This window comes from Nicotiana tabacum, chromosome 12 (genome assembly GCF_000715075.1).
Source record: "Nicotiana tabacum cultivar K326 chromosome 12, ASM71507v2, whole genome shotgun sequence".
NCBI lineage: Eukaryota > Viridiplantae > Streptophyta > Magnoliopsida > Solanales > Solanaceae > Nicotiana > Nicotiana tabacum.
Genome location: NC_134091.1, coordinates 106,680,780 through 106,698,087, shown reverse-complemented (window position 1 = coordinate 106,698,087; position 17,308 = coordinate 106,680,780). Strand labels below are relative to the sequence as shown.

General features: G+C 36.9%; 1 protein-coding gene across 1 annotated transcript; it reads right to left on the bottom strand.

Annotated features, from left to right (window-relative positions):
- Positions 1-12,664: 12,664 nt before the first annotated feature.
- On the bottom strand, positions 12,665-13,204 carry LOC142167317 (uncharacterized). The gene is made up of 2 exons (XM_075227481.1): positions 13,117-13,204; positions 12,665-13,005 (listed from the first exon to the last, which is right to left on the bottom strand). Exons 1-2 carry the CDS (start codon positions 13,202-13,204, stop codon positions 12,665-12,667), a joined length of 429 nt encoding a protein of 142 aa, XP_075083582.1.
- Positions 13,205-17,308: the final 4,104 nt, after the last annotated feature.

Below are 17,308 nucleotides of genomic sequence, written 5' to 3'. Positions count from 1 at the left end.
CCTTCTCGGTTTTGAAGTCGTCAGCGATTGAGCACCCCCCGGGAATAAAGCTTTTCATGGGGGGCTCTAGGGCCGCTTCTATAATAGCTACTTCGAGAGCAACCACCTCGGGAACAACCGTCTCGAGAGCAACCACCTCGGGAATGGCCGCCTCGGTACTTGTGGCCGGGTGGGAAGATGAAGAGGCAAATTGTTAAGGAACTGATTTGGAAGTCTTGGCCATCGTGATCCAAAAAATATGAAGATTTAAAGGATAAATATGAAGATTTGAACAAAAGGTATGAAGGTTTGAAGGATAAAGTATGAAGGTTTGAAGGTAGAATGAAGATCCGGGTAGAAACATAAGAACAATTATGAAGATTTGAAAATCAAAGGCTAAAAGATAAAGATTTGAAAGAGTTGATAGCCGCTAAAGAATTCGAAGGTAAAATATAGGATCGGAAAGTGTAAGAAGAACATAAGGTCGATGTTTTTATAGGAGAAAATGTAATCAATACGTGACGTTTCACATTCGAAGGTGACCAACCGATGATTGACACGTGTCTGAAGTCAGAGTGAAGCGACTGATGGGACGTTTCGGCTTATCCACCATCTCGGTTGTAACGTACGAAAGGAACCGGGGTTCATCTATCGTTTCCCATCATTTCAGCGAACCTACACTCTAAGAAACGAGGGTACTATCTGTATACGGGTGAACTCAGGGTTAGCACACACCCCGAGTTCCTAGCGAGTCAAACGAGGTAGGAAGTATGAATTTATGGGATAGAGACCGAATCTGATAACTCCTTGAGATGAGTCCGGAATGGGGTGCTCGCCACCGGGCCTAACAAGACAACGCCCTCCCCCGACCCTGACCCCGGAACGAGCTCCAAGACCTCATAAAGCACTGCAAACAGTTGCACACGACTAATAGAGGACTGTGATATCCACACCCAACTAGATATCATGGCGCGGATCTCGTCCGATGTCGATAGTGTATCAGTAATTGATGTACAAGGAGGATTTTTACCTTTTTTAGAATTGTACTAGGTGTAAAACTCCCCAACTATATAAAGAGGAAGTTTTTTATTCAATAGTCACATTGTAACACGCATGTCAAGGCAATACAAACTTATTTCTCTGCTTTCTAGCTATGGAAAGGTTCTTATTTTAATCATAATTCTCCATACATATTTGGCTTCGAATCGAGGGTCCGGTCGATGGCAAAACTACCATTAAGCTTAAACCCGAGCCCAGATTCAACGTCACGATCGGTTTGGTTATTTATTTTATCTTCAATTCGTTTATCTGATATTCTTGATTACTTGTGTTGAATCAATCCACTTATCCTTAAAATCGCATGCAAATTTAATTGTTATTCGTTTTAAGGGTAAACAGATCACAAAAGAAGAAACTAATGGAGTGCCAACCACTTATATTTGTATATACTACTACTATACTCTCTCATCAGCAGCGTGTAGAACCAGTTTTGATTTTTAATTTGAATGAGCACCACATTATTGGAATATAAATGTGATAAACCAAAAATATGGCAGATAGCCTAACAAAAAATGAATATTGATGGTTACCATTAACAAATACACGAAACGAATGAAAAGAAAATAAAAAAGGCCGGCGGATAAAAATTGATTGGAGTTGCACTAGATAAAGATGCAAATGCAATCAGCTCTCATATTTCCGGTCCCTACCAAAACAGATACTTAAACATCACATGACTAAACAAGTTGAGATTGCTTCAAGAACAAGAATTGATATATTCGAGGATTGTAATGAGAGGGATATGATTACTTCACCCTTAATAGAGTTATTCGGTTTAAGCTTTCGAAATAACAAAATTTTTAGTAGAGAATACTTTCTTTTTAATGGATCTTAATTATGCAACGCAAATTCAAATTAATGGAAGCTCAAAGCCTTCAATGCGGGTACAAACCAGACATTGGATGGAAAATAAAAATGAATTAATACATTTCTTATTTACTACAAACATAAACGTTTACGATATCGAGAAGCCAGCATATGTTTTTCTTTTCTTCCACATATTGATAAGGATATTTAAGAACTTCATTTAAAGAATATGTATCAAACTCATTGGATTATTGTTCATGATGTCCACTGATTATGATGCCAAATTATCAACACCGTCCAAGTCTGAAGATGGCAAAATTTTGTTGGATGGTTACTGGCTAGACAATATTGACGAATATAATTTTAGAAAATGGGACACATCTACATGTCAAAGTCATTTTAGCAGGTACTATGTTCGATGTTCATTTCTGACTTTATTTAGTGCTGACTAAATTAATATAGTGCTTTAGATCGAGCGGAAGGGATTCATACCGACCCTCTTCACTAAAATATTACATTATGTTAGAATTATGCACACAAAAGAATGCTTTCCTTTTATTGGGTCTTAATTATGCAACGCAAATTCAAATTAATAAAAGCTCTCAACCTTTAATGCGGGTACAAACCAGACATTGGATGAAAAATAAAAAAGAATTAATACATTTCTTATTTACTACAAACATAAACGTTTATAATATCGAGAAGCTAGCATATGTTTTTCTTTTCTTTCACATATTGATAAGGATATTTAAGAACTTCATTTAAAGAATATGTGTCAAACTCATTGGATTATTGCTCATTATGTCCACTGATTACGATGCCAAATTATCAACACCGTCCAAGGTCTGAAGATGGCAAAGTTTGGTTGGATGGTCACTGGCTGGACAATATTGACGAATATATAATTTTAAAAAATGGGACACATCTGCACGTAAAAGTCTTTTTAGCAGGTACTATGTTCGATGTTCATTTATGACTTTGATTTAGTGCAGACTAAATTAATATAGTGCTTTAGATAGAGCGGAAGGGTTCATTCTTGCTCTCTCCATCTGAAAATTATATTATATTAGAATTATGCACTATTTATACACTAAAGGGGTGAATAGTATATCGATTCATTAAAATTTCTATTCAGAATTTTTTCATTATCCTCAAAACCTAGTTCTAAAAAGATTTTTGTTGCTCCAAAACAATAACAAGTGCGGAAAATAAAGAGGACATAAATTTTACGTAGCGAACTTCTTTGCTCAAGAGAGTAAAAATCACGACTCAACTCTAAGATTTTCTCATAAACTTCACAACAAAAAACGAGCAGATTCAAGTTACAGAACTCTTTTATAACCTAAGAAACTAAATCTAGTCACTCAACAGGCTACAACCAAATTGTTTGTAGCTACTCGCACAAAACTAATTTCTTAGTCTAGAAAAAAAAATTGTCATTCAAGAACTCTTACAAATAGCTTTGAGTACAAGAAAAACAAGACTACAACTCAAAACTCCTACTATAAGATCAAGACGAAACGAACGAAACTTGAATTTCTAAAATTGGGTTCTTCACGTTGCCTTGCTCTTGGTTCTCACAAAGTTGTTGCTCACAAGAAAGATTTCTCAAATATGTATGCAGGTGCACAACCCTGCCAAAATAAGCTCGTACCATAGATATACTAGACGACTAAGAGTGAAAGAGTAATCACCAAATCTCATAACCCTAACAAATAAAGGAAGTAAAAGATTCCCTTCGATCTTCCAAGGAAGTAAAATTTACTTCCGTACGTACTTCCTTAATTATTGGCCCAATGTCAACCCATAGAACCTGCTAAGATTTCCTGTATTATCGCGTGGCTGCCCGGTCATCATAGTATACATAGGCGATGCACGAAGTAAATCTCATTCTCGGTAGGACACTGAGTTGTATAGGAACCACCAATAGATCTAAGGTCTAAGATAAGTTTGTTGATCACCAAAACCAAATTTTCAACACACTTTGCACATAAAATAAGAACAAAAAGTTATATAAATATATATTAGATGTTGAATCTACTTAACTTTATCGTGTATATATTATTTAATTTTTTGAAAGTTTGCGGGCATGAAAGTCCTATCTGGTCACTTGTTATAAGTTATGGTACTACTAATATTTTTTCTTGTCTGTCCAAAGCATTGTCTTCCTACTTCTAACTTCTAAGCTGACTAATAAAATTAGTTAGTTATTTAATAAGAAAAATTCTAGCTTAGAAACTGTTTATCTTTTGACAAAATATGCTCTGGCTTTAACTTCAAAAGCTACACAATTTCTTTGAGATTTTTACAAAAGTTTGCACTTCAAACGCTTCTACAACAAATTTAATTTAGAGGCTACCAGAAGGCAGCAAAACTTTTCAATTGATCACCAATTTTTGCAATTCTATGTTTCAAAATGGTTTAAATTATGCGATATAAACTTTTTGCCCTTTTTATTCCCGCTTATTACAGTTCTCAAAACTCCATAAATATAAACCTAATGAGACATTAAAAATTTGGGGATCACAACCGAAAGATGGAGAAGTTGATGGTGCCACCATGAGCAAATGGTCGAAAGGGTTGAGAATAGGCCTTCTGTTGAGAATTCGGGTTTTGATAATTAACAAATGTGTCCAGTGAACGTGTGCTAAGAACCAGGTCCTCAAGCTATTGAACGCGTGCTAAGAATCAAGTCCGCAAGGTAGCTGCTTAAGATTCTTGCAAGGTACTAACTATTACACAAATATTTTATAGCCTGATATTGCCGGAAAAGGACTCTTGATGCGATAAAGACTGTTGCCCAAGAATATCTGCCGACATAAGTGATAGACAAGAGTCACAAGATTTGTGAAATCCTTGGAACTTTAGGATTGCTGTCAAACAAGAAGTTGATTGTGTGTAGGACTTCCAAATTTCTCGGAGTACTGGGAAGTTAAATACTTTTCCTATGGACTGAGAAGACCATCCTTTTGCACATCAACTAAAGAACGACATACAGCATTTCTAGTTCAACACTCAAATTGTTCATCAGTGTGTACTGAAAGTCAGTATTTTTCTTGAGTATGTTAGTTCATGTGCATTAAGAAATTGAGTTATAATCAAGATGTCATTCAAAACTTGTTAGTTAGAGTAATTGTTTGGGTGTGCAAGTTAGAGTAACTTGTAATTCATTTAAGTAGTTGAAGTAGGAGAAGTGTGTGGGTATTAGTTTACAAGTCTTGTAATCAGTACATTTGGCTTATTTGTTCTAGTGAAGTTGAAGTTAAACTCCTACGTAGTAGATCGTGATTTTTGCACCTTTGAGTTGGGGTATTTTTTCACGTAAAAATTATTGGTCTTATTTTTACTGTTTATTTCATTTACGCATAAGGAGTAAGGCAAAGAATCAAGTTTTTTATTACTTTAGGAAGGCACTCAAATTAACAATTGGTACCAGAGCAGGTTCTCTCAAACGTGGTTAATATCTAGAGAGATCGTGGAAGGAAATGATTGCTCCGCCTGGAATTAACGATTAACAGTCAACTACTAGATCATCCCAATTCAGCAGAAAATACTACAGTTGGTGGAAGGCAAGAATGAAGGATTTTCCAATAGCTGAGGACTATGAACTATGGACAATAGTGAATCGAGGACCACTAACTTTCACCAAATAAAATGGACAAAATAAAACTGTTCCCAAAGACCCCTCTGAATTTGTAGCAGTAGATTTTAGGATGATGTAAAATAATGCAAAGGCCAAGAAGATCATCATCCGTGGACTTAGTCCAGATGAGTACAACAGAATATCTGTATGCTCCAATAGAAAGGAGATCTGGGATGCACTTCAAACTTCTCAAGAAGGATAAATCAAGTGAAGAGATCAAAGATCGAGTTGCTCATGAGAAACTATGAGCTCTTCTCTATGAAGGAGTATGAACCTATTCAAGAGATGATGACTAGGTTCACTATAATAACAAATGAACTGAAGTCACTGGAAAAAGGTATTTATTGCTGAAGAACTGGTCAGCAAGGTTCTAAGGATTCTCCCTGCTTCATGGGAATCAAAAGTCACAGTCATTCAGGAAGCCAAGGAGTTGGATAAGATTTCACTGGACGAGTTAATTGGAAACTTAAAATCGCATGAGATGAGAAAGCTGGAACTACACAAATGGGAGCCAAAGAGGGATAACGCCTTGGTTCTTAAGTCATCCAAAGAATATGATCATGAAAATGATGAATTGGACCTAGCAACATTAGCTAAGTTCAAAACATTCATGAAGCATTCCAAGAATGCATCTAACAAAGAATACAATGGCAAACCTAAGCAGATTAACAAGTCTTCATACAATGGGTGTTATAAGTGCAACAAACTTGACCATATGGTCAAATACTGCCCAATATGAGAAATTGTGTGGAAGAAAGAAAGAGTTGAAATGAGACAAGGGAACAGATGAAAGATCGAGGCCTAAACAAACGTAAAATCCTAGGCAAAGGGTTCACTGAGGCCATGAAACAAGCCTTTCTAGTAGCATATGAAGACAGTGAAAGTGATAAAGAGGAGGACAAGGCTATTAGTATTTATCATGTGATCGATTCACACGAGGTTGTTGAAGTTGAACCCCCTGTATAGCTAGGAATGCACATTGAAAGACCCCCTCATTTTGACAGACACCACTATGATAAATGAAAGATGCGTATGGAAGTGTTCCTTCAGGCTACTGATTTTGATCTATGGATAATTATCAATCATGAACCAATTACACCCACCAAGGTAGATAGTGATGAAAATAAGAGCATCAAGAAAGAGGAGGAATATGATGTTGAGGATCATCAGATGATCGAGGAAAATTCTAAGGCAAAGGATATACTCTATAGAAGTCCACCAAAGAGTGTTCTCTACAAGGTATTCTTTTGTATCTCTGCTCATGATATATGGAGGACTTTAGAGGCAGATTTTGGAAATGAAAATATTGAAACATGCCCTAATGGAAATTGAAGAAAGCCAAACAGAAGAGAAAGTGATAGGAATGATGTCTACGAGCGACTCATAGGCTGAAGATAAAGCAAATCAGGTAAGTAACTCTAACTTGATAAACAATATCAATGGTATGTCTAAAAAATAATTAATGGCCATAATAGTTACCATGATGAGCGAAATGGATAGGATAAGCGCTGGAAATAATCAGTTAGTAAGCAACCTTTCGTGTGTTAAGCTTGATCTCAAAAGGCTTGAATCTAATAAAGCTGATCTTGAAGTACATGTAAGAAATCTTAAGGACCAAGTCCTTGAGCTCAGCAAATGATAAGGGAATAATGAGTGATCTACAAAATAATCTTGAAAAAGCACTGAAAGAGCTCAAAAATAGTTTGTGTGATACTGACTGTAGGAATAAAGTACTGCAAGAGAACCTTGAAATGGAAAAGTATAAACTATCTAGGCTAGGAAAGTGGCATAGATCCTCTGATGCACTAAATTGGTTGAATGAAAATTGCAGTAAATCAGCAATTGGATATAAGAAACATGTACCTAGGTTTGATCCTAAGTATGTAGGAATTTCTGATAATAAGATGTGCACTCACTGTGGGAAGGTGGGACACTTCAAAGATACATGCCCTACCTTAATTCATGCTCAGTTCAAAAATACATTTGGGTTACTTAAATATGTGGAGAAGGAAGAAAAACCCACAATCAATCCCCATGTTCAAACTACATGGATTTAGGTCAGTAAGAAAAGGACAGTTAACACTCTCCCCTTCTAGGCAAGAAGAGATTTGATTTCTCATTTCTCAAACAAAAAGGGACCCAAGCTTGTCTGGGTTCCCAAAGCTAACTTGTGATTTTTGCAGGCTAAAGTGAGAGGAAGCAATCAAGACTGGTATCTAGATAGTAGATGCTCAAGACATATGACTGGTGAAAAAGAATTCCTCTCACTGACAGCCTTCTAAGAAGGGAGTGTGTCATTTGGAAATGGGAAGAAAGGGCAAATAACAAGTATTGGTAAAGTTGGTAAGTCACTCTCTCATGCTATAGAAGATGTGTACTATGTAGTGGTACTTAAGCATAATCTTCTCAGCATTTCTCAAATGTGTGACAAAGGTAATGAGGTAAAGTTTAATTCCACAATCTATATTGTCACTAAGCTGAATACTGATGAAATTATTCTGAAAGGCAAGAGACATAACAATGTCTACAAGATGTCTATTATGTCTCTTCCTCAAAGTGAGCATACATGTTTAAGTGCAGTAGAAGATGATCCACTATTATCGCATAGAAGACTAGGACATGCCAGTCTGTCTCAACTTAACAAATTGGCAGCAAAGGACCTGGTCCTTGGGCTACCAAAAGTTGAGTTCACATCAGAAAAAGTTTGTGATGTCTGTGTTAGAGGTAAATATATAAGGTCACCCCTTAAATCTAAAAAAGTTGTCAGTACTTCTAAACCCCTGTAACGTCTTCACATGAACCTATGTGGACCAAAGAGAGTTAAGGGAAGGGGAGGAAAAACGTATGTGTTTGTGATTGTTGATGACTTCTCTAGGTACACATGGACCTTATTTCTAGCATCTCAAGATGAAACTTTTGATGTATTTCGTGTGTTTGTCAGAATAATTCAACAGAAACTAGGGAGTGTTGTATCAAGTATAAGAACAGGCCATGGGACTGAGTTTGAAAACTCTAAATTTCTTGAATTCTGTAGAATTCATGGTATTAATCATAACTTCTCCACACCCAAAACTCCACAACAAAATGGTGTTGTGGAAAGAAAGAATAGATCTCTAGAAGATTGGGAAGACTATGTTGATTGCAGTAGAATGCCTAAAAGCTTTTGGACTGAGGAAGTCAATACTGCTTCCTACCTGTTAAATAGGTGCATGGTCAAACCTATTCTTAAGAAGACTACCTATGAGTTACTTCGAGGAAGAAAGCCCTGCATCACTCACCTAAGACTTTTTGGGTGTAAATGTTTTGTGCACAATAATGGAAAAGAAGCTTTAGGTAAGTTTGATGATAGAAGTGATGAGCGAGTTTTCCTGGGTTACTCACCACATAGTAAAGCATACAAAGTATTTAATAAAAGAACTATGTATGTTAACAACATGGATGAGAAAGGTTTGCAGGATGATGACTATGATATAGGGCTCATTGATGAAGGAACTTCTAGAGAATCTGAATAACACCTAAAAGGAGCATTAGGTAATCATGAGGGAGATGAAAGTGATCAGGAAGAACAGGAAGAAAATGGAACTACACTGACTGATACTCAGACAGGTGAAGCTGCACCCATTGGCACTGGTCTTTTGGGTCAATTCGCTCTGGAACCATCTCAGGGTAAACAAGTTAGGCCTTAGAGACATCAAAGCTCACATCCCCTTAAGAATATCATCTCTTATCCAAATGCAGGAGTACAAACCAGGTTATCTCTAAGAAACATGTGTGCACTCATTGCATTTATCTCATAGATTGAACCTAAAAACACAAAGTAAGCCCTAAAGGACCCAGATTGGATAATGGCCATGCAAGAGGAGCTGAATATATTTTAGAGGAGCATGGTCTAACATCTGGTGCAAATACCCAAAAATAGAATTGTTACAGGTACCAAATGTGTGTTCAAGAACAAGTGATGAGCGCTAAACACAACATGAAAATGAATGCTCACTAGCCATAAATTGTATAGTATAATTATCGTCTCTGCATGGATTAGATTTAAACAATGTTCAAGTAATTTCTGGCTTAATTACTATTAGGATAATTATCACTTTGGTCGGAATGATTATGAACTAAGACTAACTATTAAAACTAAAGCAATTAACAATTGATCGCGAAGAACTAGAGATTAGCATAATTGGTTCCTTATTAGTGTGAGAAATAAGGGTCATCACATGATAAGTGCAAGATTGTTATCCTGGAATTGACACTCTTTAATTTCACTATTAATGTTTTATTGATTCTCTTGAATTCAAAAGGTTATTATCCTATTATTATGACTTAGGTTCCTCTCTCTATTAAACCTAAACTGTTCAAATAAGTTAATATGAAGTGCGGTGAAACATACAACAATCTATTGGTAAGAATGGTCTAAGAGAAACTTATCTCGAATATTTCTCAATCTTAATTCAAAAGGTAGATCACAAAGCTTTTTTGATTACTTTAAAGAAGTACCACAATGAATTAAGGCATGTGTTGCAACCATCTTCAGTATTACTCTCCTCTTCCAATTAAACACAATAATGAATAATATCATAATAGAGTTAAAGGTCTTCCAACAAATTCAAGCAATAAAACAATAATCAAATCCATAGATAAAAATCAAGTCACAAAATCATTTCAAACCCTAATAGAAACTACTCCAAAGGTATGGAGGAAGTCATCACAAATAGAGTAAAATAATAAGAAAATATCAATCCAACGTTACAATCCAAACTCCCGTATTGAATTGATGAAAAGATGATGAAATCTTGTGTCTTGAGGCCCCCAATAATTTCCAAGGTAAAAAGTTTCTTTAAAAACTTATTTTTGGTGTATTTATACCATGTAGGAATGGGTACGGACGAAACTACCCTTTCCAAGCCGAAGTAGAAAATTAATCTAATGAAAATGCACAGGCGCGGCATGCCTCGCGGCGGTCCATACACCGCGCCAGTGAGAAAGTTCACAGAGCAGGTTTTATTCCACTCTGTAGGAATTTTGCACTAACACATTGTGCCCCGCGGCGTGGTAGTGTATTGTTCTTAGAGTAATCTTTTTTTCTTACTTTTTGACATCCAGACTTGTTCCTCAACCTCCGAACGTGATCCCGAGTTAATTTCTTGGGCTTTTACTGAGACTTCAAAGCATTAAATCATTCGTTTTAGCTCCACACTTGCTTTTTCACTCGAAATCACATCCTACACAACATAACACACGTAATAAGTACAAAGTACTAACAATTAGGCTCAAATACAATCAAAGTATATTAATTAGAGTGTGAAATATAGTTAAAACATGAGTTCCTAGCTTATCATCAACACCCCACATTTAAACCATTGCTCGTCCCCGAGCAATCAACCTACATTTCACATAGAGACGATCTTTTCAAGTAACTCTCCTAACTCGTCTTGCCAAGAATAATTAAAGCAGACTAAGAACCATACCATAACATCCTTGCCTCAAGACTCGACTCAAAAGAACCAATATTTTTCACAACCTGCTCACTTACTCTAACACAAAGGCCAAAGGTAGTACATTTCTTTTGCAAATTATGTTCCTTCACACCAAATATTGAGAGTAGTTCCACACACAATAAAATTCAAGAACAAGTAGGAACTCAAGATAGAAAGAATTCACTCACTCTCAGAATTAAAATTCATGTGCCACAGAAGACGCACCATAGGCTTGCCCGTAGAGTAATACTCTACTAATTGAGCTCATTCTATCAAAGATCAAGTGGGACTTTATTTTGGTTATAATGTAGGCTGCGGGACTGGTAGGATACATTTGGATATAGTGACTACACCTCTCTGAGCACTTTAATACATATACACTAACAATCCAAACCCCACACTAATGTTGAACCAAACCCCAACCTTCACAACCTAATAGCACCAAGCTCCCAATTCCTCTAAGAACTAACATGATGAAAACATACCACTAGCAAGGGATTAATTTGTTTCTAATACATACCCCAAACTTGTTTTTTTCAAGGTTATTTGTTTTTCAACAAATTCACTTCTCTTTTTCTTTCGTTCAATTCCTTACATGTGGCTCTCAATAATTTTCAAATAGTACGCCTTTCTCATTTTTTTGCAATTCCACTCAAAACCCAACAATACCTCCACTTAGCTTTTAACGAGCTCATAACAATTCAAGTGGTCTAGAGAGGTGAAAAGTTAAAACAGATAGTCAATTCAAATAAAGGGGTCAGGCTTTTAGTGTGGTTGCCAACGAAATAGGATTACATGCTCAACAATATTAACTAAGATACATCATAATTAGGTGGGTCACATGCATATATCTGGCACAACAAAGAAACACATTTATCACTTCCTAGACTTAACAAGACAGTTATTTCTCTTTGCAAATACACAGGACAAGTTCTAGACATCAACTGACATGCACAGAATATCACAAAGACCTCACACACACATGGCACATAACTCGCTTAGGATCGAATCTATCCCGACTCTCTAATCAAAGCAGTTAAGCAAAGTCAAAATCAAGCAATTTTAGGCTCTTATACAAGAGTCAAGAACTGAGCCTAGGCGTCACAACTAAGGCACTCACCACTATCAAGGTGTTGCAAAGTTAAGAATGGTTATATCCAATTAACACCATAGCACAGGACTTCTCTATTCCTAACAAAAAGAGAGCTAATTATACCCAGTTCAAGTAAAACCCTTTGGAAAAGAATCGCGGCACAAAGAAAAACCAAGAGAAAGTTGTTACACTACCTAAGGAAAAAAACAAAAATAAACGGCTAAAATTATTTTTCTTCGACTTTAATCCCTCAAGAAGACAGTCGAGGAAATCCATCATCGGAAAAGTCAAAACAAATTCAAATAATACTAACGAGAACAAACACACATATACATATTTACATCCTCCACCCCAAACTTTAAATTGTGGCATGTCCTCATGACACATAAATACAAAGCAAGAGGTGAAGGAGACTTCCTTGAATAATCTAGTCTGGTCCTGAATTAAAGTCGAGATCCACTTTGCACGCCCGACCCAGTGCACACATCCATGTTAAAAGTTTCTTTTCTGCCTTCATCGGGTACACCCCACACTTATTAGGCTTACTCTCTCCAGCTCGCTCCTTTAGGGCCTTTGCCTTGAATTCAGAGTGCAGTCGACTAGTATCTAGGTGCCCCTATTGCTTTCTTCATCTTGAACACCACACTTTATTTCCCCACTCTTAGCATGAGATGACTTTACTGAATATCCAAAATAGTCTCTACCAGTAGCCAAGAAAGGTCTCCCTAAAATTAGAGGGACCTCCTTATTCTCTTTCATGTTCGCTACGATGAAGTCCACAAGGAACACAAATTTATCCACCCGAACTAGCACATCTTCCACTATTCCTTCAGGTATTATCGTCATCTGATCTGCTATCTGTAAAGACACAAGTACAAATTTGGTTGGCCTAATCTCCCTCTCGAGCTTCCTGAAAATAGACATAGGCATAAGACTAGTAGAAGCACCTGAATCACACAAAGATTTCTCAAACTTAGTACTTTCTAACGATCAAGGTATAGTAAAACTCCATGGATCTCCACACATTTGAGGGCGCTTATTTTACATAATAGCACTACAATTCTCTGTGAGCTTGACTACCGATGTCTCTTCCAGCTTTCGCTTGTTGGACAATATCTCCTTGACGAACTTGGAATATGCTGGCATCTATGAGAGAACCTCTGTGAAATGTAGATTAACATGCATCTGCTTGAGCACTTCTAGAAAATGCTCAAATTATTTGTCCAGCTTCTCTCTTCTTTTCTTCTGTGGAAAAGGTAAAGCAGGCATGTATTTACTTTCCTCAATCTCCTCATTCATTGAATTCCCATCCTTCTTCTTTTTCAAAGCTCCAGTCCTTCCCTTCTTCTTCAGACCATCATCTGGATCTACCCTGACTTCACCTTCTTGATTGTAGTTATTTTTCTGCTCCTCCACAATCTCCACTTGTCTTTCCATCAGCTCACTCTTTTGTTTTGCTATGGGTTCCTTCAATACATGCCCACTTCTCAAGGATTAGACATTTATCGTTTCTTTAGGATTCCTTTTAGTATCGGCCAGGAGAGTTCCTGGAACCCTCTCAAATAATAGATTATCAAGTTGCCCCACCTGTCTTTCTATGTTTTGAATGGCTATGCCCTGTTCTCGGATATCTGTGCCATGAATTTCAAGCCTCTCATTTGTCTTAATAATAAAGGCATTCATCAAATCTTCCATGCTAGACTAATTAGACTGTAGAGGTTGGTATTACTGCCTCTGTTGATTTTGAATTCCTAGAGCTCCTTGTCCATGGGGTCTCGGATTATTCTATTGCCATAAGTTCAGGCTACTACTTGGTGAACTCCAAGAAAAACCTGGGTGACTCTTCCCCATGGACTTAAAAGTTATTAGCACTTTGGTAGTTTCCAATATCAAAGCTTCCCATAGAACTTACCATTTCATCTATAGTCGAGGCCTAACACCCATGCGTTGGATGACCCATACCACATAAGTCACAAACTGATGATGGATGGCTCTGGACCTTGGCTAAGGTCAACTTTCTTATCTCTTTGGCCATGTTGTCTAGCTAGGCTGGCATTGATATGTTAGAGTCTACCTGGTGAACCCCAGCTAATTTGCTTTTATCATTACTCTCAACGAGCCATTGGTTAGCATATTTAGAGAGCTCATCAAGAATTGCAACAATCTCCTCAGGAGTTTTCTTCATTAAAGTACCTCCAACTGCAGTACTCAGAGTTCGCCATGATGAGGGTGTCAGTCCATCCCAAATTTCCTGGAGTTGCAATCACAATTCGATCTTATTATGCTGACACTTTCTCACTATCTCCTTGAATCTTTCCCAAGCTTCAAAGACCGTTTCAGTGTCACTCTGGCAGAAGTTGTGGATTTCCCTTCTGCGTTTTACTGTCTTTGCACCTGAGAAGTACATGTCAAGAAACCTTTTCATTATATATTCCCATGTCCTGATCGGCCTAGTTGGTAAGCTTTGAAGCCAGTACTTCGCGTCATCCTTCAATGAAAAGGGGAATGCCCTTAAGTAGACTGCATCTTTTGGCACTCCATTGTACTGAAAAGTGTTCCTGATTTCCTCAAAGTCCAACAAGTGAGAGTTAGGATCTTCATTCACCCTCTAAAGACACAGTTATTCTGGATGGTTTGCAGCAAGCCTTATTTCTACTCAAAATTATTTGCTGCTAAGAGTGAAGGTTTGACACTTGACAGTCCCTAATTGTAGACTGATCTGGCATAGTAACCTAATGCTCTCCCATGACTGGAAGCCATATTTTTGAACTGGTCTTCAATCATGGGTCAATTTGGATTGAATCTTCGATCCTCATCCTCTTCGACAGTCTCATCAGCAGCTCTAAGGGTTGCTTCAGTTGCTATACATGCAGCTTGTTTGCTCTGTTGTGCTGCCTCTCTTGCAGCTAAGTCAACTCCATAATCACCATTCTTAGCCATGTGTTCTTGGGTTGAAGATTGCCCCAAGAAATTTTCGGTGAGTTCTCTCTAATTTCTCAAATGTCTTCTCCGGCTCATATGGTATCCCTTCCTTTGAATAAGATCGAGTCATACACCAAAGAACTTAACTTGTTACTTGCACATATAAGAGATAAACCAAGAAAAACAAAATAAAATTGGTTCCTGAATTAACACCAAAACTATTTTGAACACTATTGATTTTCAATCCCCGGCAACGGCGCCAAAATTTGATGATCACTAAACACAACACGAAAATGAATGCTCACTAGCCTAAGATAATATAGTATAATTATCGTCTCCACAGAGATTGAATTTAAAAAATATTCAAGTAATTTATGGCTTTATTGCTATTCAGGATGATTATCACTTTGGTCGGATTGATTATGAACTAAATCTAAAGCAATTAACAACTGATCGTGAAGAACTAAAGATTAGTAAAATTAGTTTCTTATCAATATGAGAAATAAGGGTCATGACATGATAAATACAAGATTGTTATCTTGGAATTAACACTGTTAGTTTTACTATTAATGTTCTATTGATTCTCTCGAATTCAATAGGTTATTATCATAATATTCTGACTCAGGTTCCTCTTTCGATTAAACCTAAATCATTCAAATAAGCTAATATGAAGTGCGGTGAAACTTGAAAGAATCTATTGGTAAGAATGGTCAAAGAGAAACTTCTCTCAAATATTTCTCAATCTTAATTCAAAAGGTAGATCACAAAGCTCGTTCGATTACTTTATAGAAGTACCATAATGAATTAAAGCATGCGTTGGAACAATCTTCAGTATTTTTCTCCTCTTCCAACTAAACACAATAATGAATAATATCACAACTAGATTTAAAGGTCTTCCAACAAATTCAAGCAATCAAACAATAATCAAATCCATAGATAATAATCAAGTCACAAAATCATGTCAAACCCTAATAGAAACTACTCCATACTCATGGGGGAAGTCATCACAAATAGAATTAAAGAATAAGAAAACACCAATCCAACGTTACAATCCAAAATCCCATATTGAATTGATGGAAAGATGATGAAATCTTGTATCTTGAGACCTCCAATGCTCTCCAATAATTTCCATGGTAAAAAATACCTTCCAAAACGTGTTTTTGGTGTATTTATTCCATGTAGGAATGGGTCCGGATGAAATTACGCTTTCCAAGCCGAACTGGAAAATTACTCTAAGGAAACTACACAGGCATGGTGTGCCTCACGTCGCCCCATGCGCCACGCCAGTGTGAAATTTCAGAGAGCAAGTTTGTTTTCACTCTGCAGGAAATTTGCACTAGCACCTTGTGCCACGCGGCGCAGTAGCGCATTCTTCTCAGATTAATCTTTTTCTCTCACTTTTTGACATCCAGCCTTGGTCCTCTATCCCAGAACATGATCTCGAGTTAATATTTTGGGCTTCTACTCAGACTTCAAAGCTCCAAATAATCTATTTTAGCTCCAAACTTGATTCTTCACTTGAAACCACATTCTACAAAACATAATACATATAATAAGTACAAAGTACTAACAATTAGGGTCAAATACAATCAAAGTGTAGTTATTAGAGTGCGAAATATAGTTAAAACATGAGTTCCTAGATTATCATCAACAAGCTATATGAGCAAGGAAATATTACACGGAACAAGGCTAGATTGGTGGTTTAGGGTTACAATCAAGAAGAAGGAATTGACTATGATGAGACATTTGCTCCTGTAGCAAGAATGGAAGTTATATGAATGTTAATTGCTTTTGTTTCACACATGGAATTCACTCTATATCATATGGATGTGAAGTGTGCATTCCTGAATGGTTACTTAAAAGAGGAAGTATTTGTTAAACAGCCCCCCTGGTTTTGAAAGTGAAAAGTTCCCTGACCATGTTTTCAAATTGGATAAGGCATTATATATACTGAAGCAGGCTCCAAGATCCTGGTATGAGAGGCTCTCAAAATCCTTCTTAACCTATAACTTTGTAACGGTTAAGGTGGACAACATATTATTTCTGAAGAACAAAGGAAAGAATCTTCTGATTATGCAGGTGTATGTGGATGACATTATTTTTTGGGCTACTAATGAAGCAATGTGCAAGGAATTTTCTGAAATGATGGGCAGTGAGTTTGAAATGAGTATGATGGCTGAATTAAATTTCATTTCTGGGCTGCAGATCAAACAGACACCTACTGGAACCATGATCCATCAGCAAAAATACATCAAAAAACTTTTGAAGAAATTCAACATGGATTCTTCAAAGTCAATTGATATTCCTATTGCCATTGCAACAAAGATG

Excerpts from the sequence above, each read along its gene's own strand:
- LOC142167317 (XM_075227481.1), bottom strand. The coding sequence starts at position 13,204 with ATGCCAGCATATTCCAAGTTCGTCAAGGAGATATTGTCCAACAAGCGA. Across the intron at positions 13,006-13,116 it reads AGTCAAGCTCACAGAGAATT|GTGCTTCTACTAGTCTTATG; the intron begins GTAGTGCTATTA and ends TGTGTGATTCAG.